We start from the raw sequence: 25,220 nt of genomic DNA, 5'->3' as shown, positions 1-25,220 counted from the left end.
TACACTGCTGTGCCCTGCTTTATTGAAGTTTTAAAAAATATGTATTTGTTATATTAATGAATTTCATTATCACATTCTCCTGTGTGTATATGTCATGCACTTGGCTCTTTACTCCTTCCCATTATCTTCTTCCAGCAGAAGTCTACAATCCTTGAGAGAATGCATGGGTTATTTGTCTTAGCCTAGTTGTTTAGTGTAATAATTTCCAGTTCCATCCATTTTCCTGCAAATGACATAATTTCAGTCATCTTTGTGGGCTGTACACATCTTTCTGTATACATCGAATTCTTAGGCTATTTTTTAATAAACTGGATACTGGCTGTTCAGCATAGTGTCTCAATAAATATGGGTATACAAATGTTTCTGTTGTATTCTGACTTGGATTCCTTCTAGTATATATTCAGAAGTGGTACAATAGTTAAATCATGTCATGGTAGTTCTACCGTTGTCTCTTTTTCTTTTTTCTTTCTTATTTTCTTTAGGGATCTCCATATTCATTTCCATAAAGGCTTTCCCTCTAGCAATGTGTGTCACCACTCCCCAGTGTCTTGTCAGCTTACGATGTTTGATTTCTTTATGATGGCCATTCTCACTGGGATGAAGTCTCATTGTAGTTTTGGTTTGCATTTCTTGATGATTAAGGATTCTTTTTTTTTTTTTTTTTTTTTTTTTGGTATTATTGGCCACTTTATCTTTTTTTGGTTTCATGTGTGTGTTTGTATGTGTGCCTTCTGAGGCCACAAGAGGGCATTGGATTTCCTCTAGAGCTGGAGTTACCGGCAGTTATGAGCCACTTCTTGAAACCCAACTTGGGTCCTCTATAAGAGCAATAAGTGTCCTCAGTCACTGAGCTGTCTCTTCACCCTCTCATTTTTTTTTTCTTTCTATAATTGCCTGAATGATTAGAGTCCTTGTCTATGCTTTTATCTTAAAACGTTTTCCTTATATTTTCTTTTGGTAGTTGCAGAGTTTTAGGTCTAGTATTTTTAAGATTTTTTAATCCATTTTGAATTTCTTTTGTTCTGAATAAGAGACAGGGATCTGTTTTATTTTTGTTTGTTTGTTTGTTTTTGTTTTGTTTTGTTTTGTTTTTGGATGTAAATACTCAGTTCTGCAGCATTGCTTGTTGAAGAGACTTTTCTCTCGAATGGTTTTTGGCACTTTTGCCAAATGCATGATGGCTATTTTTTTTTTTTATTTTAGTTTTTTTTTTTACATGTCTGTTTTTGTGGTTGGTAACAAGGCTGTTTTTGTTTCTATGGCTGTATTGTATAACTTGAGATTGAGTGACACCTCTACTGTTGTTCTTTTTGCTCATGATGCTTTGGCTTTTTGTGCTCCCTTGTGAATTTTTTTCTGTGGAGAGTGTCATTGGAACTTTGATATGGGTTATATTGAGTCTGTGGATTGCTCTTGGACCGATCCAAAGCAGGAGGTTGTTGTCTTCTAGTGTCTGCATCTTCAGTGTTTTATTTTGGGGTTTTATGTGTGGTGCATGCTCACAGGTATGTGGTTGCTTGTGCTGTGCTTGTTTGTGAAGCGGCTAAAGGAGGACATTGGGTATCTTCCTTATTTACTCATTTAAGCCAGGGTTTCTCACTGAACTAGAAGCCCACTTTTTAGGTGAGGCCAACTGACTAGCAAACTTCCAAGATCTCCTGGTCTCACCCTTCCAACTCTGGGGTTACAGGTATGCACAGCCTGATTATTAAATAACGATCTTGGGATTCAAACTTAGATGCTTAATTCTTACAGAGCCAGCACATTTACCTATTGAGACATTTCCCCATTATAGAGTTCTTTTACCTCCTTGATCATACCCATTATAGAATGGGTTTGGTTGGTTGGTTTTGTTTTTGAAGCTGTGGTGATGGGACTTTTCCCCCCTGGTTTCTCAGCATGTTCATTATTTGTGTGTGGAAAAACTGCTACTATTTGAGACAGAGAGTATTGTTCTGTAGACCAGGCTGACCTCTAGCTCAAAAGATAGCTGTCTATCTTCCTTCCTTGTGCTGGGATATGTTTGTCTTTTGTCTTTTTAAATGATACATCACTGACTGAGTCCAAATAGTACTGTTTGCTTATATATAGGTGTTGTGCCGGAGCACTAACAATGTACTGGGGATTATACCCAATGGACTCCTTTCCCTAGTTAGGGGCAGGGTTTTATGAGTCCCTCCCTCATCCATGCTAGAATATTGACTGACTTGATCTTTTATAGGTTTTGTATAGGTAATCCCAGCTTCTCATGAGTGCAACATACATGTCATGTCCAGAAGACACTATTTTGCAGCACCCTTCTGCACCCTCTATAACTTACATTCTTTCTGTCTCTTCTTCCATGATTCCCTGAGTCTTGGTGGCATGGTAGTTGATACAGCCTTGGTGGCATGGTAGTTTGTCCCTGAATGGGACAAACACTTAATAGTCACCTGTTCTTAGCTGCTACTGATTAAAGCAAAACAAAACAACCAATACTTTATTTTGTGTGTGCATATGTGTATGTGTGGGTGTGCCTTGGTGTGTCTTTGGAGATCAGAGAACAAATTTGGTTCTGTCTACCATGTGGATCAGATTATCAGGCTTGTTGATAGTTACCTTTACCCTATGAGCTATATTGCTGGCTCTTTTACTGGTTTTATTCTAATGTTGATTTTATATCATGCTACTTCACTGAAGATGCTTATCAGCTCTAAGAGTTTTCTGGTAGAACCTTTAGGGTGTTCTTAAAAAATTATTTGTGTGTGAGAATATGTGCCATGACAATAGCTTTACACACTGTGCCATATCAATTAACCCATCCATAGGGCTTTTTGGGTGTAGAACATCCGGTCTGCAAATAGGAATAATTTACTTTCTTCTTTCCTATTTGTATCAGGTTTCTCTCTTCCTTAGTAATCCAGCTAAGAGTTTTAGTGCTTATATTGTAAATAAGAGTGGATTGAATGGGCATCTTTGTCTTAGTTCTCTTTTTAGAGGAAATGCTCCCCCACACCCCCATTTATTATTGCCTGTGTTGTTTGTACATGACATTTGTTATGTTGAAGTATATTCCTCCTATTCCTAATTTCTTCAGGGCTTTATCATAAAGGAGTGTTGGACTTTGTTGGAGGCCTTTTCTGCATCTAAGATCATATGATTTTTCCCACCTTTGCTTTGCTTTGTGTAGTATATTAGATTTGTGTATGTTGAAGAATCTCTGTCTCCCTGGAATGAAACAAACTTCATTATAAGGTGTTTTTAGTGTGTTGTTGAATTCAGTTTGAAAGTGTTTTAATGTGAATTTTGTGTCTGTGTTCACAGGGAAAAATAATCTATCTGTAGTTTTGTTGTATCCATATTCCCTTGTGGTGTCAGATGGTACTATTTTTTTTTTTTTTTTTTTTTGAAAATGAGGTTAGCAGCTTTCTTTCTATGTCATGGAACAGTTTGAAGAACATTGGTATCACTTCTTATTTAAAGATCTGGTAGAATTCAGCAATGAATCTACCCTGGCCTGGGTTTTTCTTTGTTGGGAGATTCCATTACAGCGTCACTTTCACTGTGCATTGTAGGTGTGTTTAAACATACATTTTAAATTTGGTGGGTCATATGTGTGTAGGAATTTATCCACTTACAGATTTTCCAGTTTATTGGAATAGAGTTTTCAAAGTAGTCTCTATAATGGGCCTCTGAATTTCTTCACTATCTATTGTGATGTCCCCTTTTTCATTTCTGACTTTATCAATTTGAATCTCCTCTCTTGGCTAATTTGATTAAGGAATGGTAGTCTTATACTGATCTATGAGTGCTAATCTTCCCTGTTTGTTACAGTTCTGAGTACATACTGCTGAAGTAAGCACAGGATCAGTCAATCTAGCTAATCCTTTCAAATTGGTAGCATATTGTCTTGTGGCTGTGTTAGATTTGTTTTTTCATTCCTCTCAGTGAGGAACATTTGCCTTGTTTCTAGTTTGGGACTGTTAGAGAAAAACCCATGAGCACATGTGTACCTCTTCATGTCATTGACACATATGCTTCCATTTATGTGTGGAAATCTAGGAGTGAAATGATGAGATTATTTGATGGGCCCATAATTTAACAAGAAAGATCAGTTCTCTTGTCAGTATGTTAGGTATGCCATCTTCTTTTTTACCTCAACAGCACATGAGAATTCTCAGTTGCTTCACTTCATGACCAGTGGCTATTCTTTGTATTCTTTGTAGGTTTAGATATTCTAGTCATCAGATTGTGGTTTTAAGCTTGTGTTTCCTAGTGACAAGTGATAATAAAGCATTTTATCAAGTACTTTATGTATCTTCTTAGGCAAGAGGTCTGTTCCAGTTTTTTGACCTTAAGTGAATTAAGATTGTTCAGTTTTATTTAGATATTCTAGATAGAGGTCTTTAGGTTGATAAATATTTTACACACATTTCTGTTAATCTTCAGATTACATTCTTACTTTAAAAATGCCTTAAATTGAAATTTTTGTATTTATGATTGTTTTGCCTGGGTGTACGTAGGTCTGTGCACCATGGATGTACAGTACCCGAGATACCAAAAGAGGGAGTCGGAACCCATGGAACTGGAGTTAGAGTTTTGAGCCCCCATGTGGGTGCTGGGAACTGAAGTCCTCTGGAAGAGCATCGGTGATTTTACCCACTAAGCCATCTCTCCAGCCCCTTAAAAATTAAAATTATAGTGATGAGTTTAGTAAATTTTTCCTTTTAAATTTCTGCATTGTTGCTAAAACTTGAGTTTTGGTCAAGATCAGTCCAGCTCTTCTGTTTTCTTAAAGAAGTTTTAGTCTTTGTTCATATGGTACATTACGTTGATTTTCATTTGTTTTTAAAGATTTATTTTTATTTACTATGTATACAGTGTTCTGCCTGCATGCCAGAAGATGACCAAGTCTCATAGATGGTTGTAAGCCACCAACTATGTGGTCTCTGGGAATTGAACTCAGGACCTCTGCTAGAACAAGCAGTGCTCTTAACCTCCGAGCCATCTCTCAGCTCCAATTTCATTTTTAAATGTGTTAAATCTATTCTGCATTCTTTGGAAAGACTCCAGAGGTCATGTTGTATTGATTATTATTATTATTGTTGTTGTTGTGTTCAGTTTAGTAAAGTTTTTTCTTTGCAGGTATATTTACAAAAAATGCTTGTAGCATTCTTGCAGTGTCTTTTAGTGGGTGATTTGTGTTTTATTTTTTGAGATGGGGGATCTCACTATGTAGCCCAGAGTTAAGTTTTGAATGCTAAATCGAGTTTGTATTCTTGAGGTAATAAATTTCACTTGGTCCTCTTGTTCTCTGTCTCTGTCTCTGTCTCTCTCTCTCTGTCTCTCTCTCTCTCTCTCTCTCTCTCTCTCTCTCTGTGTGTGTGTGTGTGTGTGTGTGTGTGTGTGTTTGGGGGCTGACTTTTATTTGCTAGTGTTTTGTAGTATTTTAATAATTATTTTTGGTTTATAAAGTTGTCAATAAAGTCAGTTTTTGTGTCTCATCCTAGTAATTTGAGTCTTTTTCTTGCTCAAGTTAAAAGGCTGTCAGTTTCATTGATCTTTTTGTAAGACTGACTTAATTTCATTGATTTCCTCCCCTTCTCTTAATTATTTTCTAGTATAGTTTCCATTCTTTTTGCCCCCCCCCTCTCTGATTATTTTCTACTATAGTTTCCATTCTTTTTGTTTTATGTTAGGCTTGGTTTATCCCTTTTGTTGGGTCTTGAGATGGAGAAAAGGTTAGGTTATTGAGATTGTTGTTGTTGTTGTTGTTATTATTATTATTATTATTATTAAGGCATAGACCAGCTGTGTAAGCAAAGCTAACCTCAGACTCAGGAATCCTGTTGTTTCAGCTGACTGAGTGCTGAAATACAGGTGTTTGCCATCTTCCCTGGCTTGATTTGAGATTTTTTTTTTTTTAAGGTATGTTTTTATTTTGTGTTTATCAGTGTTTGCCTGCATCTGTGTATGTGCACCATGTGCATATTTAGTGCTCACAGAGACTAGAAGAGGGTCTTTTTCTTCTTCTTTCTTCTCCTCTTTTTCCTCTGCTTCCTCTTCCTCCTCTTTTGGTTTTTCAAGACAGTTTCTCTGTGTAGCCTTGGCTATCCTGGAAATCATTCTGTAGACCAGGCTGCCCTCAAACTCATATCCACCTGTCTCTGCTTGCCTCCCAAGTGCTGGGATTTAAGATGTACACCACCACCACCCTGCTAGAGTGTGTTCTTTTATTTATTTATTTATTTATTTATTTATTTATTTATTTTTTTGAGGGCAGTGAGATGGCTCAGTAGGTAAAGGCATATGCTTGCTTTGAAGACCAGCAACTTGGGTTTAAGCTCTGTAATTCACATGGTGGAGAGGATTCTAGCAGGTCATCCTGTGTCTGCTCCCACATACAAAAACCAAATAAAATGTAATTAAAAAGTAAAAGTATTGGAGGGATGGAGAGATACCGAGTAGTTAAGAGTATTTGCTGCTCTCAAAGAGGACCTATGTCCCAGTACCTACTTTGGGTAGCTCACAACTGGCTGTAAACTCCAGTTCCATGGGATCCAATGCCTTCTTTTCACCTCCAAGGGTACCTGTGTGCATGTGGTGTGCATATGAACAAGCAAGCACACATACATAAACATGGTAGCTACTGTAGCTTTCTTACATTGGTTGTTTGCCTGATTTCTTCTCCCTATCTGTTAAGTTCTACTTTGTGTATTTGTGTCTCAACTCTGTTTCTTATAGATAAGATATATTTTGATCCACTGGCTTTCTGTGGTGTAGTTATGGCATAATTGCCACTATATTTGGATTTATGTATCCCATTTGACCTTTTCTTTCCTATGTTTCATGTAGTTTTACTTCCTGTGATCTTTATTTACTTTTGCATTGAGTGAACATTTTCTAATGTTGCTTTCTAAAACTTCATTAGTGATTTTTTCAAAACTCATTTGCCTTTTTAAAGATTGTTTTTCTGAAGTCATTGCTGTAGAGTTTGAATTATCTTACAGTTACTTCCTTTCAGTCTGAAGAACATTCATCTTTCCAGGATGTCAAACCTGCTGTGTATAAATTCTGATTCTCTTCACAGAGAAGTCTTTATTTCACCTTCATTTAAAATTTTTATTACTATGTGGGTATAGTATAATATGGTGACAGTGTGCCGTGGCATGTACATGGGGGTCAGAGGACAATTTTTCAGAGTTGGTTCTTTGTCTACCTTTATGTGGTTTCTAGGGATTGAATTCAGGTACCAGGATTGCTCAGCAAGGTGCCTTTACCTCATGAGACATCTCACTGGCCTAAATGCTTTAAAATTATACTTACTTTATTTATTTGGGGGCCTTGGATGCATGACATGGTGTGCATACGGAGGTCAGATCCTTTTACCATGTGGGTTCCAGGGGTTGAATTCAAAGTCATTAGGCTTGGCAGCAAGGGCCTTTACCCTTTGAGCATCTTGCTGGCCTTCCTTCATCTTTACTGTTTAATGATAACTTTCCTATTTCCTAGATAAAAGTTTTCCTTGGTTAACACTGTTTTTATGCCATCCTACTCCTTCCTGAGAAGTAAGATGTTGTTCTTACTGAGGTTCTCTTGAAAGTTACTAAGCATTTACTATGTATTTGTTTATTTAAATGTTTTAGATTTATTATTTGATATGTGTGATTGTTTTACCTGCATGCATGTGTGTATACTTTGTGTGTGTGGTGCCCTTTGGAGTCCAGAAGAGGGACTGGGATTACAGATGATTGTTAGTTGCCTTTTGGGTGCTGGGAATCAACCCTGGGTCCCCTAGCAGTGAGTAATCTTAATTGCTAAGCCAACTTTTCTAGTCTCTTTGGGCTTTCTCCCAACCCATTGGTTCTCCAAGTATATTCCCATATAATTCTTTTCTTTTTGTGTATTTCAGCATTTTTACTTCTGTGTTGTCTGTATTTTAGAGTTCATAGAGCTTCTAGGTATATATGTGTATTTAATTTGGAATAATTTCAGTATTCTTTGAATATTTTTTTCTGCTCCATCCTTTCTTTACTTTCCCTTCCTTACTATTATACGTACATTTTTTTGCCTACATTTTCATGGTAAAGTTTCTGTTTGTCCTTAGAACAATTTCCAAAGACTTGGGATAGACACATGTAGTTATTGTTTGTTTGTGTCATTGTATGTCCCCTGACTTTCCTGCAACTCTGATGGAGCTTCTCTTGCTCGACTCAGCATATATCTACAGAACTACCTAAAAGTTCCCTCTTTCCATATCCCTCACCCTCAATTACAATACACACGGAAGCTTACTTTCATGCCTTTCCCTTCCTCTGAGTAAACATATTCTGAAATGTTATTTGTCATCATTCCTTTGCTTTTTTCTGTGCCTCCACTGCATGTGCATTTAGCTCTGACAGCATTTAATAACTTGATGTAAATGGGGTAATGTGTATTTTTCTGCCTCTGGAATTTTTGTTCAGTAGTATGTTTTTGACCATCCAGCTTGCTTTTTAGATCTTACTTAGTCTGGCAGTCCAGTACATGGATGCACTACCGTTCATTAATCATTGTCTTCATGAGGTGTTTTTCCTGCCTAAGTTAGTTTCTGATATTTTTTAAACAGCTTTATTCAGGTATAACAATTATTATGCAAAGTACACATAATAATAGTTTTCACTGTGACATCTTCATATATATAAAATTATTTTGATCATGTTCATTCCTCATTACCCTTGAGGTATAAATTCTGTATCATGAAATTCACTTGCTTAAAATATCAGGGTTTTTTGTTTTGTTTTGTTTTTGGTTATTTGCTTTTTGAGACAGTGTCTTCACTGTGAAGTCTTGACTGTCCTGAAACTCACTATATAGACCACAGATCTACCTGCCTTGCCTCCCACGTGCTGGAATCAAAGGTATACACTATCTTGCCTGGCAGTGTCAATAATTTTTAGTGTATTTACATTGTTGTGTACTCATTGCTAGTATATAAATTTAGATTTTTTTTCACTACCTAAAGCAGTGCATACCCATTAAAAGTTACTTTCATTTCTTCCACCTTTTCCCCACCCTCAGCATGAGTGTCACAGATACTGTCTACTTCCTGTTTCTATAGTTTTGTCTGTTTGAGACTTTATCATAGAATCACAAAGGATGTGGACTTTAGTGACTGCTATCATTTAGCATAATATTTTATGCTTAACCATGATGTACCATGTACACGAGGGCTTTTAAATTATGTATAGGGTTTTGTTTGGTTTGGTTTGGTTTGGTTTATATTGCTTTGTATGTGTTTGAGGACTCATACTATTAGTAAAACAAAATTTGGGTCTTAATCTTTCGTTGAAGTTCTGGAAGAAAAAGGCAAAAGTACTGTCATAAAAGTATAATTGAAAGCCTTTGAGAGTACAACCCTATTTTTTGAAGGACTTAACAGCGTAGTTGGGTGAAAGTGACAAATTAATCATACAACTGGCAATACTACAATATAAGCAAAATTCTAAGGAAAGGCAAGAAGGTAATAGGTTACAGATGCAATGAAGGGGATGACTTCTGATTTGTGTCTAGGCTCTGAAAAGTTATGGAGATTTTAGGATGTGAGTATTGGTTGAGAGGAGCAATAGAAAGGTAATGAGATGACAACACTTTGTTGGAACTTTTGATTTTCTGCTTTGTTGCTAGGTTTTGTTTTGAGATGAAGTCTTACCCTATAACAGGGGAACTTACTGTATAGCCTATTAGCCTTAAACTTATACACTACTACTCATTTCTCAGCCTCCTGAGTGCCTGATACAGGTGTTAGGAGCTTTTGAGAAATGAATAGGCCTACCTAGTTGTAGGGCAGGCTGATTGTTTAGCTGTTTGGTGTGGAAAACATTGGGAAAGTAGTCAAGGTTAGTCAAAGATGCTTTTGTGTTTTGCCGATTAGACTCTGGTTTGGAAATGAGATTGTGTACTGGTTAGGCAGTGCTTTGGAAGGTAGTTGTGACTTTCTGGTATAATAGCGTGATGTGCTCATGGAATGGAAGGGGACAGAAAAGCATTTTATGTTAAATTAACAGAACTTGAATGTGAATGATGAGGGAAGTCACTAAGAGACTACATTGACCTGCTTGGATAACTCAGTGATCTCACTAGTTAAATTAGAAGCCATTCACATTTTAATGGGTTAATTTGATTCTGTTTGTACTTGAAGTATTTTATTTTCAGTTCTGAAATTAAATTGGTTCATATTGAGCTTAGTACCTATCATGTTTAGATCTTAACAATCAAACTATTACTTATCACTTCTTCATAGCCAAAAGAATGCAATGGTGTAAAGATTCCAGTTGATGCCAGTAAACCTAATCCAAATGATGTGGAGTTTGATAATCTGTATTTGGATATGAATGGAATCATCCATCCTTGTACTCATCCTGAAGACAAGTATGTAATCCATTTTTGCCATTGATAGTACAGGTCACAGAAGTACTATGTTCTATTACATCATTTGATTATTATTATAGACCAGCACCAAAAAATGAAGATGAAATGATGGTTGCAATTTTTGAGTACATTGACAGACTTTTCAATATCGTAAGACCAAGAAGACTTCTCTACATGGCAATAGATGGAGTGGTAAGTGCTAAAATAATTTAGAAGCCTCTTTTTGTTCTTGCTGTTTTCTGAATATCTCAATGAAAGTTAGCTGAATAGTGAAAAATATTGACTGTGGTTAATTTTAGAAAGAAAAGCCTGATTGATACTTTAATGGTTCATTGATACTTTCTTTTAGTGCTTTTTTTGTGTCATTTACTGTGCAATGCTAATGTGATGATTGCCCTTTTGAAGTGATATAGACTGATGAGTGAATTTAGTTACTTAAAAATACTAGGAGACACATACAAAGGTGTTGTTGAGACAAGAGGCGGTAAAAGAGAAGGTTGAATATAATGTACAGATTTGCTTATGAGTATTTTGAATAGCATTATGTAAACATGAGGTATGTTTTTAGGCACCACGTGCCAAAATGAACCAACAGCGTTCAAGGAGGTTTAGAGCATCAAAGGAAGGAATGGAAGCAGCAGTTGAGAAGCAGCGAGTCAGAGAAGAAATACTTGCAAAAGGTAGGGAGAATGCATCTTTAATTTGGACTTTTTCTGTAGTTCCCAATGCTTTAAAATTCCTGGTGGGTACCTATGTCTTAGAGGAGAGGTAAGTGGGAGAGGGGTACTGAGGCCAACTGGAACTGGTTCTTCCTCAACCCAGTGTGTGTGGTATGATGTCTGGTTGGTTTTATCAGATTTACTTGTTGGTGTATGCTACCTATAGCACTATGATTATTTATGACACTATAATTTTACAGCTGTAGAAAAGGATGCCATGGGTGCATTTATAAATTTTACTATGCTATAGTAATTTGTTTGGAAGTGTGTAAGTATATAGTTATTTTAGCCAATGCTTGTAATTAAGACTCTTAAACTCGTTTATGATAAAAATGTCTTAATGATTTATTAAGAACCATTGTCAAAATTAAAACCATTTGTTCTTTTCTTACAGAGGAAGGACTTCATGATTTTTATTTTACTGTGTTGTAGCATTTTTTGTATGCTATGTATTGTTGGACAGTCTTGTTAAAGAAGTGGTTCTTAACCTGTGGGTTGTAACCCCTTTGAGGGTCAAACAACCCTTTCACAAGGGTTGTATATCAGATGTTTACATAATGATTCATAACAGTAGCAAAATTACAGTTATGAAGTATCAATGAAAATAACTTTATGAGGAACTGTATTAAAGGGTCTTGCAGCATTAGGAAGGTTGAGAACCACTGTAATACAGTTTTATTTAAATTGAAAGGGGGGGAAATGCTATTTTCTACTTAGAGAGGGGGTTATCTTTTTCTTAAGTGATAACATCTTTCATATTTGAATGTTTTTGTTACTGTTCTCTCTTAATGTTGATTAATTTACTTAACTTTATGGGGAAAACAAAACATTGCCTCTTTTGTCTAGGTGGCTTTCTTCCTCCAGAAGAAATAAAAGAAAGATTTGACAGCAACTGTATTACACCAGTAAGTAGTCTCAGGCTTTGCTAGCTGCTGCTAACTCTTAAATGATAGGTTAATTTCTTTCTTTCTATCATTTTAGGGAACTGAGTTCATGGACAATCTTGCTAAATGCCTTCGCTATTACATAGCTGATCGTTTAAATAATGACCCTGGGTGGAAAAATTTGACAGTAAGTTTCACACTTTGGTACTTCAGGAAGATTAGAGTGATCATTTGAAGCTATACTTTGACATGGCTGATATTATTTATCCCTTTTCCCCATAAAATGCTAGTTGACAGTCAGAGAAAAGAGAAGCTTTCTAGGTTGCTGGAAATGGATTGCCTTGCATGGTCAGGTTTTATATAGCTGAGTTTTCTCTTAATGCCAATTTCATTCTTTTACCTCACTAAAAAGCTATAAAATGGAATTCATAATGTTTAAAAATACATGTATAAGAATGTAATTTTTAACTAGAAAGTAAATTTGTTATTAGCTGTCAAAATGCAACAGATTAAAGCAGATTAAAGGGATTGCATTTACAAGTGGATATTTCTCATAAACATTTAAATAAAACTTGAGTGAACTTTTCTCTAATTGTAGCTTTAGGTGTGTGTGTTTCCCTTTAATTAGACTTGGTGAACTTTTATTGGTTGCTCTTGGGTTTGGTACTGTATCCTTGATAGTAGTACTGATGGCATCTGACCCTAGTTGTTTTATTGTTTTCAATTCTATGTGGTAAGTTAGTTAATCAGTGGTGTAGTGTTAGTATTTAGCACACATCTTTAGATATTTTTTCCAGTTAGTAATACCATATTAATGAAATCAACTCAGTTTTTCTTAAGGCAGTCAGTTATACCCTCTTGGTTCTGGTAGAAATTGGGGAGGTGAACTAAACATATAAAACCTTTTTTAATAGGTTATATTATCTGATGCTAGTGCACCTGGTGAAGGAGAACACAAAATCATGGATTATATTAGAAGACAAAGAGGTAATTCAAAAGTATATGATTGTGTGTTCTAACAAACATAACCCAGGCTGGAGATGTAGTTTAATGGTAGATTTACCTGCACATGGGGTACGTTGGGTTCTGTCCCAAGCACTGCCTGAAAACAAACAAAAAGGCCATTAACTAGAAAATACTTGACAAGTTGTGCTACTTCTGTGTGTATGATATGTTTCTATAAATATGTGTTTCCCTCCTTTTTTAGCCCAGCCTAACCATGACCCAAATACTCATCATTGTTTATGTGGAGCTGATGGTATGTTTCTTCTTGAGGATTTACTGTTCTTGGATTAAACCAGAGTATGTTGGTGGGTTGTTGTGTGGTGGGTATTTCAGGTTTGGTTGACAGTTCCTAGATGTCTTGCCTAAGTTTAAAAGGAACCACTATTAATTTGCTGTTACACTGTGGTCAGTGATCACATGAATTTTGATCTTTTTGTTTTGTTTTGTTTTTTCAAACTTTAGGTAGCACGTTGCTGACTTTACAATGGGCAGTTTCCCACATGTAATCCCGAGTTGTGGTTTATTGTCGGTCAATGTCTCTGAATGACTTTGTAGGCAGAACTACTACTGGGATGACTTTCTGAGTTTTGCTGCCCATGCTTTTTGTTTAGTGGGCCTTTTTCTTGTGTCATTGTTTAGTAGTGTTTTGATTATGGTTAAGTAAAGGATTCTTCCAAAGTACCATTCACTTGTTTTTTTTCTTATTGATTGATAGCTGATCTCATTATGCTTGGTCTTGCTACACATGAACCTAACTTCACCATAATCAGAGAAGAATTCAAACCAAACAAACCCAAACCATGTGCTCTTTGTAATCAGTTTGGACATGAGGTTAAGGATTGTGAAGGTTTGCCAAGAGAAAAGAAGGGAAAGGTAAGAACTTTAAGATGGATAGTACTGCATTTGAAAATATGTACACTGCCATAAAGTATACTGTTTAATCTTTTTAAAATGTACAGTTTATCATCAAGTCTATTCAGACTGCCTCATAAAAGTATTTCATAGAAATGCAGCTTTTAAAGTAATGTGAAATAAATCTGTAATATAATTTTTGTTTCTGTGAAGGTAAGTTCTTGTAGATGACAATGCCCAGTGTATGTGAATTGTTTATGGAAGGTATTTCAAATGATTACTATTTATTTAAAGGAACTACAAATCAAATATATTAAATACCATGGCACTGTTATGTTTTGTTTTTGTTTTTTTTTTTTTTTTTCATTTATTTGAGCTCACTTGGTTGGAGAAAAAGTGAAAAAAAAAAAAACAGATGAACTATATGATTTTAGACAGAAGATAGAATAAATGAAGTATATGTGTATCCAAGAAGGGACCAGAGGAATATACAACAAAATACTAATATTGATTGGACGTAGGTGATGAAAGGCAAACATGTCTTTCATGTGGACCTATGAGTTAAGAATGTTTTATTTTATTTTATTTTATTTAAAAGGTTTTATTTTAAGTTGTATGTGTGGGTGTGGTACTCTGGAGCTGGAGTTACAGGTTATTGTGGACATCCTGATATGGGTGCTGTAAACTGTGAGTCCACTGAAAGAACATCAAATACTCCTAAATCACTGATCTCCAGCTGCTTTTACATTTTTAAGGGTTTTAAAAGTATTCTAGAACGTGAAAGAATATTCATCTGTATGTGTCTCCCCAAAGGGAAAATATGCATTCCTGGCCCTTCATACCAAATAATTGCTTATCTCTGGTCTAGATGTGATTATTTTAAAATGATTTGGTGAACTTTTTAAATTTAGTACTTAAATATTAAATGGGGTCTTACATTAGAAAATCCCTACAATTTGTGTGGCTAGAAAAAATTGCAGGGTTTAGGTTGGGCATAATCTGCACTGTCTTTCTTGCAGCATGATGAACTTGCAGATAGTCTTCCTTGTGCAGAAGGGGAGTTTATCTTCATTCGGCTGAATGTCCTTCGAGAGGTATGTTTCATTGGCTATTGGAACTGCACTCCTCAAACATGTTCTTTTCATTGCTTTGATGTCAGCATTCTTTTTTGGTTGTAGTATCTGGAAAGAGAACTCACCATGGCCAGCTTACCATTCCCATTTGATGTGGAGAGGAGCATTGATGACTGGGTGTTCATGTGCTTCTTTGTGGGGAATGATTTCCTTCCTCACTTGCCGTCATTAGAGATTAGGTATGTGTATCTGTGGGATGTTCCAATGACTGTCTCAGCCTTCTTGACTTTACAGAGCCCACTGATCCTAATGAATAATGTTTGTCTCCTGGTGGCAGGGAAGGTGCAATTGATCGTTTGGTTAACATATACAAAAACGTGGTACACAAAACTGGGGTAAGTTTATTTTTGAGTAATTTAAAAGCAGGTGTATTTGGTTTTCTATGAACATTATTTTACATGTATTTTATCACTTACAGGGTTACCTTACAGAAAGTGGTTATGTCAATCTGCAAAGAGTACAGATGATCATGTTAGCAGTTGGTGAAGTTGAGGATAGCATTTTTAAAAAGAGAAAAGATGATGAGGTAAATACATTGCAGTAGCTAAAATTGCTACTCTCATAGGCTGTGATGTACTTTTTAACTTGTCCGTGTTGTAATACCACTGTAATGTGTTGCTTATATAATCCTAAGCTTGGTACTTGGCTGTTTTATAAAGGCTGTGATGATTGCTGTATGGAACTGTGTATTGTACATTATTTGAGTTGTATTGCAGTTTTTCTCTTCCTAATCTTACTTAGGATATAAATCTAAAACTAGCCAAAACATGACTGCCATGTTTTATACTCTAGAAAACAGGGTAAGGCCTAGGAAGTGTGTATTCTAGGAGTCTGAGTTGGATGGCATCAGCTAGGGCAGAACGATGGAAGAATGTAGGCTTTGTGGAGGGTGGTAACTTCTAAGTAAGTTGAAACATAGAGGAAGGAACTGAAGTAACAAGGCACTTGGAAGTTGATTATATGATTATATAGAGAAGTCCAAATTTCTATCCTAGTCAGTTCAGTGTTTGTTGAGTCCATTCACTGAGATAGTAAATACTATGGGTTATAGGAGATTGGAGTAAGAGACCAGATACAAATTGAAGTAATTTTGGAGATGAGTATGAGGGGATTACAGGATGCCTGACATGGGGAAAGTCTTGAAGACAATTTTAGAACCTTGGTTGATGGGAGGAGGTACTTGAAGCCTTGAGTAGGAATGTGAGAGTCTATGGGAGCTTATGTGGAATGAAAGTGTTCTATGAGAGCTTGGGAAACATTGACCATTAATAAGAAAGAGTTTTTATACCTTTGGAGGTTTCATAGCCTCATCCTTGGGTATACTTTGTTAATCCCCTCTCCTGATCAGGTGTGGTGGTACATACTTTTAATTCCAGCAGAAGCAGATGGATGGATCTGTGAGTTCCAGGACAGCCTGGGCTACATAAGGAAACTGTCCTGAAAAACAACAAAACCCCAATCCTGGAAGAAAGCACCAATTGCAGATCTAATTAAAGTTTTCCATTGCGTTTGGCAGAATGCACTTAGGGTAGGCACCAGTACTGCTGGCTTCTGTTTTAGGACATGGGTGTGCAAACCTGTGGAATGGACCATTGTTAATGAGGAACAATATCAGCCCCAAATCCTGGAGAGGTGAAATTATGGCTGCCCTTTGAGACCTGTGCATTAACTTGGCCAAGAATAAACAGTAAATCTGAATTCCCTTTTTTCTGTTGATAGCTTTTTGGAAGCTAGGGCTTAGTGTTTGTGGAATCCCACTTCTTTCTTGCTTGCCATTCATGCTAGGAGTGGTTAGCCTTTAGTAATGTAACTGAGTATCTTTTTTTTTTTTTCCCCTGGTTTTTCGAGACAGGATTTCTCTGTGGCTTTGGAGGCTGTCCTGGAACTAGCTCTTGTAGACCAGGCTGGTCTCCAACTCAAAGAGATCCTCCTGCCTCTGCCTCCCTAGTGCTGGGATTAAAGGTGTGGACCACCACTGCCTGGCATAACTGAGTATCTTTATTCAACTGTCTTGTAGAGGTTTTAAATGGTAATTATATTTAACAACTTAAGATTCATTTTTTTGTACATATATTTTCTCACGTTGAAAAGCTTATTCCATCTAGTGTAAAGCTAAGGTCTTTGTCATAGCTCTTTTATTTTCCTAAAATGTATTTTTAAGATCCTAAAACTTTAAGAACAGTTTATTTTTATCAAAATTCAGTCTTTCTGCTCATCCAGAGTTCTGACAATTAGGGCTTTGTATATATACAAAGCTGGTTTAGTTAGACCCAGACTATTGATAACTTCCTTTAAAGCTTAAATGGTCTTTCAAATCACTCCTGCTAATGTTTAACTCTGACATTTTTGTGTAATTATTTGACAGAATATATGGATTTTATACTTTTAGGACAGTTTTAGAAGACGACAGAAAGAAAAAAGAAAGAGGATGAAGGTGAGTTTTAATTAACTGCATGAGATTGGGCAAAGCTTAAGTTTTTTTTGAGGATGTTATGCATTGCAATAACTATTCCTTATTCAAGAACCTCCAAATCCTGCCAGCTGTCTTAAAGCTGGCAAAATAATACTGGTGTGTGTGTGTGTGTGTGTGTGTGTGTGTGTGTGTGTGTGTGTGTGTGTGTGTGTGTGTGTGTGTGTGTCTTGAGATAGGGAAAATATATCTATCCCAATTGGTCTTGAGCTCTCAATCATCCTGCCTTTGTCTCCCAAGTGCAAAGGACTACTGGTATGCGCCATTATACACAGTCATTGGTTCGTTTTTAAAGAAGCCCTTCCTAAGGTTTGGAGTCAAGGGATAGGAAGTGGGTAGCAAGTGGCACTTGGTTGTTAGAATTGTTTTTTAATAATCAGGTAGTTATTGTAGTAAGAATAGTTGGCCCTTTGCATCTTCTAGGAAATTACTGTATACATTTTCTCTTCCCTTATCTTTGTCAGATTCTAATCCTCTTAGAATGTGACCTTCTGAATTTTGTTTCTTTCTCTGAAATCTCCTCAGATTCTTCAGTACCTTCAGAATTTAGTTCTATCTTGGTTTTGGGCTAATTCTGACCATCTAGCTTTTCTTTTTCATTGCTTTCTTCTAAATTCACCTATTGTGCTATTGAGTGTTTCCTTCATTTGTACTTCCAATTATATTCCTGCCTTTGTTGCTCCCTCCCATCATATACAAGGTTTCCTTTGTTAGTTTTGCTCCTAGCATTGATCAGTCCTTTCTCTTAACTATGCAGCTACTTGTCTGCCTGTGATAGATTCTATATGTAATTGTGTAATACTTTGTAGTCCCTTCCTTCCTTCCTTCCTTCCTTCCTTCCTTCCTTCCTTCCTTCCTTCCTTCCTTCCTTCCTTCCTCTCTTTTCCTCTCCTTCCTTCCTTCTCCCTCTCCTCCCTCTACTGTGTTTTATAAGAACTGATCACTATTTGGAAACAGAAAGGGAGAAATGTTAAGTTGCTCACCATTGCGTTTGGATTCAAGAGCACTGTCTTGAATTGGTATTCTTGATAGCTACTATTGCTATCATGAAACACCATGACCAGAAACAACTAGGAAAAGGGTTTATGAGTTCCAGATAAACAGGTCATCATCAGAAGCAACAAGGGCAGGGACCTGGAGGCAGGAGCTGGTGCAGAGGCCACTGAGGAGTGTTGCTTACTGGCTTGCTCAACCTTCCTCCTTCCTTCCTTCCTTCCTTCCTTCCTTCCTTCCTTCCTTCCTTCCTTCCTTCCTTCCTTCCTTTTTTGGTTTTTCGAGACAGGGTTTCTTTGTGTAGCTTTGGAGCCTTATCTTGGCACTCGCTCTGGAGACCAGGCTGGCCTCGAACTCAGAGATCCATCTGCCTCTGCCTCCCGAGTGCTGGGATTAAAGGCGTGTGCCATCGGCTTCAACCTGCTTTCTTACAGAACCCAAGACCACCAGTTCAGGAGTGGCATCACTCACCCACGATGGGCTGGGCCCTCTCTCATCAATCATTAATTAAGAAAATGCCCTACATCTGGATTTTACGCGGAGCATTTTCTCAGTTGAGGTTCTCTCTTTTCAGATATGACTCAAGTTGGGTTGAACTGATATAAAACTAGCCAGCACAAGTGCTTAGATTGGGAGACACACATATTTCTATCGTCTATATTATTCTCTGTTAATAACTATTTTATCAGTCAGCCATAGCTATTATCTGTTAGAGCTCTAATTATATCTCTACTTGATAAGAAATAAGCAACCTAGTTGTAACAGGGTTATGACTAAATAAATGTTGTTTTACTGTTTTTAAAAAAAGTATGTTGTCTTTTTTTTCACCTGAATTATAGTTTGTGTATTCCTAAAATTGTAACAAACATTAATATGAGACTTAAGATGATCCCATGTATCAAAACAATATACTATACATATTATTATGTGTACTTTAGGGCAAAGTTATTAAGTATTATAGACTGTTGCTTATAAGGTGTAAATAACCTTGTAATGTTACTGGAAGTCTGTGTGGCTTTCAATGAGTTTAATAGTAAAGCACTTAAAATAAGGACTATTCCACTGTCTTCTTCGCTTCCTGTCACTAACTGCGTTGTAATTTAATTTTGCTTCTATTTATGTTAGAGAGATCAACCAGCTTTTACTCCTAGTGGAATATTAACACCTCATGCCTTGGGTTCAAGAAATTCACCAGGTTGTCATGTAGCCAGTAATCCAAGACAAGCGGCCTATGAAATGAGGATGCATAGTAACTCTGTAAGTGGCTTACTTCTCTGTGGTGTTATATGATGAATGTTCGGTTCCTTTTAGAATTGTATCTGTGAATTTTATCCTTTTGTCTAAGGCTTTGTTTGATAGGTTTTTCTCAACATCTTTTGTCTTGGAATATTTTTAACTTTATTTAATCTATCTTTATCAAGATGAAAATCACTAAATGATGTTAAAGAAAAGAATATGGGATAATCAGTACATGTTAATATAAAGAAATAGCTAATTAGCTATGGTGTTCCCATAATACCCCAAAGAACTGAGTGGTAGATGGTACTAAAAATATGACTGGAATATTCACATGTCTCCTGGCCTAGGCTAGAAAGGACAGTGACTTTTGCTCTCTTATTTTCTCTTCCTCCTAGGGACCAGTTATGAGCTTTTGCCATTTGTTTCTTACATTTACAAATATAAAGGAACCATAGTTTGTGTAGTAAGGGGCACCTTAAAATATCTTTTCAGAACCGTACCATGCCTTAATTGGACTGTGAGGATTTAGTCATTGAGTATCTTTTTTTGGTAGCCTAAGAAAAACTGTATTTTTATTTTATATGTTGGAGTGTTTTGCTTGCATGTACATCTGTGTACCAGGTGTGTGTCTGATGCCTTGGAGGTCAGAAAAGGGTGTCTGTCCTAGTTAGGATTGCTATTACTATGATAAAAACACCATGACTAAAGCACGTTGGGGAGGAAAGGGTTTATTTGGCTTATATTTCTGTAGCACTGTTCATCATTGAAGGAAGTCAGGACAGGAACTCAAAACAGGACAGGATCCTGGAGGCAGGAGCGGATGCACAGGCCATGGAGGGGTGCTGCTTACTGGCTTGCTCTTCATGGCTTGCTCAGCCTGTTCTCTTATAGAACCTAGGACCACTAGCCCATGCATAACACCACCCACAATGGCCTGGGCCCTCCCCCATCAATCACTAAGAAAATGCCTTATAGGCTTGAATGTCACCAGATAGTGGTGATCATTTCCTGGTTGATTAATCACTTGTGCTAGGCAGGCAGAGTGCTAGCCAGTAATCTTTGACACACAAGATTTTATTTAGCATTTGGTATAGCATCTAAAGAGAGTATCATCCTCAGTGTAAGGTGAAACTCACAGAGTTATATTGTTCAAGGCCATGCATATAGTCGGTAAAGGTTGAACTTGTTATGTCAGACTCTGATCTGTCTCATAATGTCTCTCTCATTTTCCAAGTACGAAGAAACCTTTCTGTGCTTAATTTGTTTAGACACTATGGGTGTGTGTTTTTAAAAGAAATTATTTAATAATTATCATTATATTTGTGTGTGATGTACATGTAGGTGGGTGCTGTGAATCATCATGCACTCACGGAAGTCATAGGACAATTTGTAGAATTGGGTTTTACCCTTTTCAATTTTTCTTAAAGACAGAGTCTCACTATGTAGACCAGGCTAGTCTCAAACTCATAGACTTTGGGATTAAAGGCATGTGTCTGGCCTTCACCTTTTAGATATAAGTGGGTTGAACTCCGCTTGTCATGCAGGTGCAGCAGATGCTTACTCACTGAGCCGTCCCTCTAGCCTTGGGTATATATACATTGGTCAGAACAAATCTGACATATTTTTTGAAAGAAAGTACTTCTAAGTTCTATGTGAAGTATAGCTTAACTTTTCTTGGTTTGTAGTGTGAACTGTCTTCATGGTAAGGTTTTTATTCTAGTATCATTAAACCCTTGAGAGCCTTGTTTGCTCTCAATTTTAAAGTAATTCAGATGACTTAAAATAGCTAATCTGCTGTGATTAACAGAAGGAAATCTTAACTATGATAGTGTTTTCTATCATGACAGTTTTGGTCATTTAACTATAATTGCAAAAGTTTTTTAAATTTTTTAATTAAATATTAAAATAGTTAGGGTCCTATTGTGTTCTTTGAATTTGGTACAAAGGAAAACTAATAAAGTATCCAAGGTTTTGCAATACTAACAAAAAAAATCTCCATTTTTCTATTTAATATACTGAATTTTAAAGCAATACATATAAAATAATTCAACTGTTTTCAGATGGAATCTCATTAAATTGCTGCTTTACAGGGTGATTTGGTATTGCTGAACACTTACTATTTGATGGCATTCTCATAAGCTTTGTCTGATGTACGCATGTGTGTGTAATTGCTATTTATTATAGATAATATGAACCAAATATATAATTTTTCCTTCAGAGGTTTTTTTTTTAATAACTTTACTGGATGATAGTAGAAAATGGTTGTGAATTAATAATACCAGGAAACTACCAAAGGAAATCAAGATTCAAGTTAAATAATTTTTTTTATGTCTGTTAAACTATTGTTGTTTTAAACAAGTTTTGTCCTAATAATTCTTTAGAGTTTGAACAGAGAAAGCTTGGCACTTTGGATTTCTTGGGAAGGGGACTGGTGTGGGACAAGGTCAGTCTCTGTTCTTTCTAGATATGTTTGCTCTTTGTTTAATAGCTTTAAAAGTTAACACATGAAACTCTTAAGTGTTAGATGTTTGGCTATATCTTCTTGTGTAAAATGAATAATGAAATCCTTCTGTAATGTCATAATTGTCTGCAGAGTCCCTCAATATCTCCTAATACAAGTTTTGCATCTGATGGCTCCCCATCTCCAGGAATTAAGAGAAAAGCAGAAGACAGTGACAGTGAACCAGAGCCAGAGGATAACGTCAGGTAAAGCCTTTTTTTTTTTTTTTTTGGTAGCATTTTGTTAGCAAATTGCTGAAATAGATGTGGTCTAATTAATGCTATTTAGCTTAGAGCAGCAATGCCTTCAGATACTTGCCTGTGATCTTTTTATCCAGCAGTAATTAATGTGGAGAGTTAGAACAGTCACTAATTCCAGGGAGATGTGTAAGCTATTGCTGTTAAACCCAAGTATCTAGATTAGTATGCAGGCAGCTTTCTGTCTTCCAAGCCACTTTCCCCTCTGAGACCAAGCACTAGATTGGCTAGGCACGAATGTTTAGCTCCAATGATGTGATCTGAATGTTACTGTTTAGAGATTAAATTTTCAAGTTGCTTAACCTAGAAAGTTCAGATACATTTGGCCAATAACATAGTTTGCTTTAGTATTCTATGAAAAGATTCCTCCTCAAAAGGAAATGTGCAAAAATCATTTTAGGATATAAATATGTATTTTTTAAAAAGAACTACAGAATTGCATATGTAAAATTTTGTTTCATGACAGGAGTTTCCTTTTAACTGCATACTTAAATTTTATAGTGGGAAACTTTGATTCTGTAATTGGTTCAGAGACTGGACTTGGAATCATTACATAAAGAAATTACAAGCCTCTCCTGTACCTGAGTCTAGATTACCTTGAGCATCCTTTACAAAAGGGCAACAATTTAAAAAATTGTAGTTCACTAAGAATTTAGGAAAATGTTTCTTTCAAAGTTCAGCAAGGCATGCTTCTTGTACAGGAAATAGAATGTGGGGATTCTTATTTACAATTAAGAACTTAATTATATGGCTTTATTTTCCTAGTATCCTTTAATATTGGATAAGTGGTAAAAAATATCAGATCAATGAATAGCCATTCAATAAACATTTATTTAATCTAGCTCTAGTCTGCTTTTTCTGTCTCTTGGGTTTCCATCCTATAAGTTTTTGTTTATATTTGATTTTTATTTGTTTTGTATTTGATTTTTTAAAAATGTGTTTTAGCCTGGATGTATGTCTATGCACCATGTGTGTGCCTGGTACCTGGAGAGTTAAGAAGAGGATGTCAGATTCCCTGAAATTGGAGTTATAAGTGGTGGTGGGTGCTGAGATTTGAACCCGGGTCTTCTGCAAGAGCAGCTGGTGCTCTTAACCTTTGATCTATCTTTATTCTGAGCTATCTTCCCCACCACCCCCTCCTCCCTCCCTTTCTTTTAAACATAAGGCCCTGAGTAACCTAGGTTTGTGTGGAGCTGGCTTTGTAGACCAGGTTGGTCTTGAACTGACAAGAGATGTACCTGCTTCTGCCTTTGAGTACTAGGATTAAAGGCGTGTATCATCTGTTTTTTGTTTATCAATGTAGCTATCATGATAAACACTAGTTTAATAGGTAACTTGATTTGTTCAGTCATTTATTGTTTATTCAAGACTTCTATAAAGAAATGTTTGAGACTCTTGACATTTGTTTCACTTACGCTTTCAAGTAAAACAGTAGAGTAGAGGCTATTCTAGTTCTATGAGTCTTTTAGGTTTTGGTAGGTAGTTTGGGATGATAGTGTGTTCTCTGTAGTTATTTTGTTAAAGTCTGACATTCAAAAAGTCTAATGGAGAATGACTTGATGTTCTTGATCTGACTTGATTTTTTGAAAGTGTTCTTTAGTTTATCTTGTTCCTTAAAATATTTAAATCTTTTAAAGAATAAAAATATAAAACAAAACACATGTTGGGGAGTAAAATTTGATTGTGGGGCTGGAGAGAGAGATCAGAGGTTAAGAGCATGGGCTGTTCCTGCAGTGGACCTGAGTTTAATTCCCAGTGCTCATATGGTAGCTAACAACCATCTGTAACTCCAATTCCAGGAGATCCAGTGTCTGTGATTATGAGACATGCATGTAGTACTCAGTTGTGCATGGAGGAACACACATAAAGTGTGTTTAAGATTTGATTGTGTAACTTCAATGTTCATGATAATTGGTGAATTAATTTGGTATAACCTGTTAGGTTATACCAAAACATAAATGAGAATAGGGATGTGAGGGGAGGGGATGCAGAAATCAGTCTGTCTCCTAGTAAGACATGAGAACTCTTTGTTGCAAGAGGGATGAGGTGAGCAAGGATAGAGAGAACAGGGATGCATACAATCTCTGCCCACCTGCACCCTAGATTATTTTATATCCTTTTAAAAAAACATTTAGTATACCATTTTAAAAATCATTTACTTACTTCATATCGTTAACATATTGTGACAAGCTTTGAAATATAAAATATCTTCAATATCTTAATCTTAGAGCATAGTTTTAGAATTATTACACAATTAAAGAAAATATGGGAAGCAGTATTAGGATTGGCACAAACAAGTATAATGTATTTACTTTATAAGTATTTATGCTGTTTTTTAAAATGTAGTTATATAATGGCCTTACCATCAGTATTTGGGTTTCTGATGTTTAATTATTGTTGGTAACTGCTGAAAGTAGAGTTCATCAGTTTAGAAAGTAAAATGAATCTCTGTTCAGCTCCTTCAATTTCCTTTAGGTATTAAATATGAATTGATTTATTCCCAAATCAGACAGTGTATAGCTGCAGATGTATTTACTCAATATAAACTTACTTCACCTGGTTTTTAGGTTATGGGAAGCTGGTTGGAAGCAACGATACTATAAGAACAAGTTTGATGTAGATGCAGCTGATGAGAAATTCCGACGTAAGGTGGTTCAGTCCTATGTTGAAGGACTGTGCTGGGTTCTTCGATATTATTACCAGGTACCAAAAGAATTTTTCCTCCCAAGTTTTTGGTTAATCATTTTAGAAAACTAGTAATTTCTATAATTGTGCATAA

The 25,220-nt window shown here is 36.2% G+C and overlaps 1 protein-coding gene across 2 annotated transcripts in view; it reads left to right on the top strand.

Annotated features, from left to right (window-relative positions):
• Nucleotides 1–25,220, top strand: part of Xrn2 (5'-3' exoribonuclease 2) — a 66,080-nt gene that overhangs the window by 3,894 nt on the left and 36,966 nt on the right. The window contains exons 2-17 of one of the 2 annotated variants that reach the window (XM_027421587.2): nucleotides 10,262–10,389; nucleotides 10,470–10,581; nucleotides 10,958–11,069; nucleotides 11,955–12,013; nucleotides 12,090–12,179; nucleotides 12,907–12,979; nucleotides 13,200–13,250; nucleotides 13,713–13,870; nucleotides 14,869–14,943; nucleotides 15,028–15,161; nucleotides 15,260–15,317; nucleotides 15,401–15,508; nucleotides 17,372–17,416; nucleotides 19,571–19,702; nucleotides 22,278–22,390; nucleotides 25,009–25,144. In XM_027421587.2, coding sequence (XP_027277388.1) covers nucleotides 10,262–10,389; nucleotides 10,470–10,581; nucleotides 10,958–11,069; nucleotides 11,955–12,013; nucleotides 12,090–12,179; nucleotides 12,907–12,979; nucleotides 13,200–13,250; nucleotides 13,713–13,870; nucleotides 14,869–14,943; nucleotides 15,028–15,161; nucleotides 15,260–15,317; nucleotides 15,401–15,508; nucleotides 17,372–17,416; nucleotides 19,571–19,702; nucleotides 22,278–22,390; nucleotides 25,009–25,144 — 1,584 coding nt within the window. Of the gene's footprint in view, nucleotides 1–10,261; nucleotides 10,390–10,469; nucleotides 10,582–10,957; nucleotides 11,070–11,954; nucleotides 12,014–12,089; nucleotides 12,180–12,906; nucleotides 12,980–13,199; nucleotides 13,251–13,712; nucleotides 13,871–14,868; nucleotides 14,944–15,027; nucleotides 15,162–15,259; nucleotides 15,318–15,400; nucleotides 15,509–17,371; nucleotides 17,417–19,570; nucleotides 19,703–22,277; nucleotides 22,391–25,008; nucleotides 25,145–25,220 lie in introns of those variants that run through there. The other variant, XM_027421588.2, reaches the window with a different exon arrangement.

Source organism: Cricetulus griseus, chromosome 6 (genome assembly GCF_003668045.3).
Source record: "Cricetulus griseus strain 17A/GY chromosome 6, alternate assembly CriGri-PICRH-1.0, whole genome shotgun sequence".
Classification (NCBI taxonomy): Eukaryota; Metazoa; Chordata; class Mammalia; order Rodentia; family Cricetidae; genus Cricetulus; species Cricetulus griseus.
The sequence above is the reverse complement of the archived record's forward strand: the minus strand, read 5'-3'. Positions and strand labels throughout refer to the sequence as shown.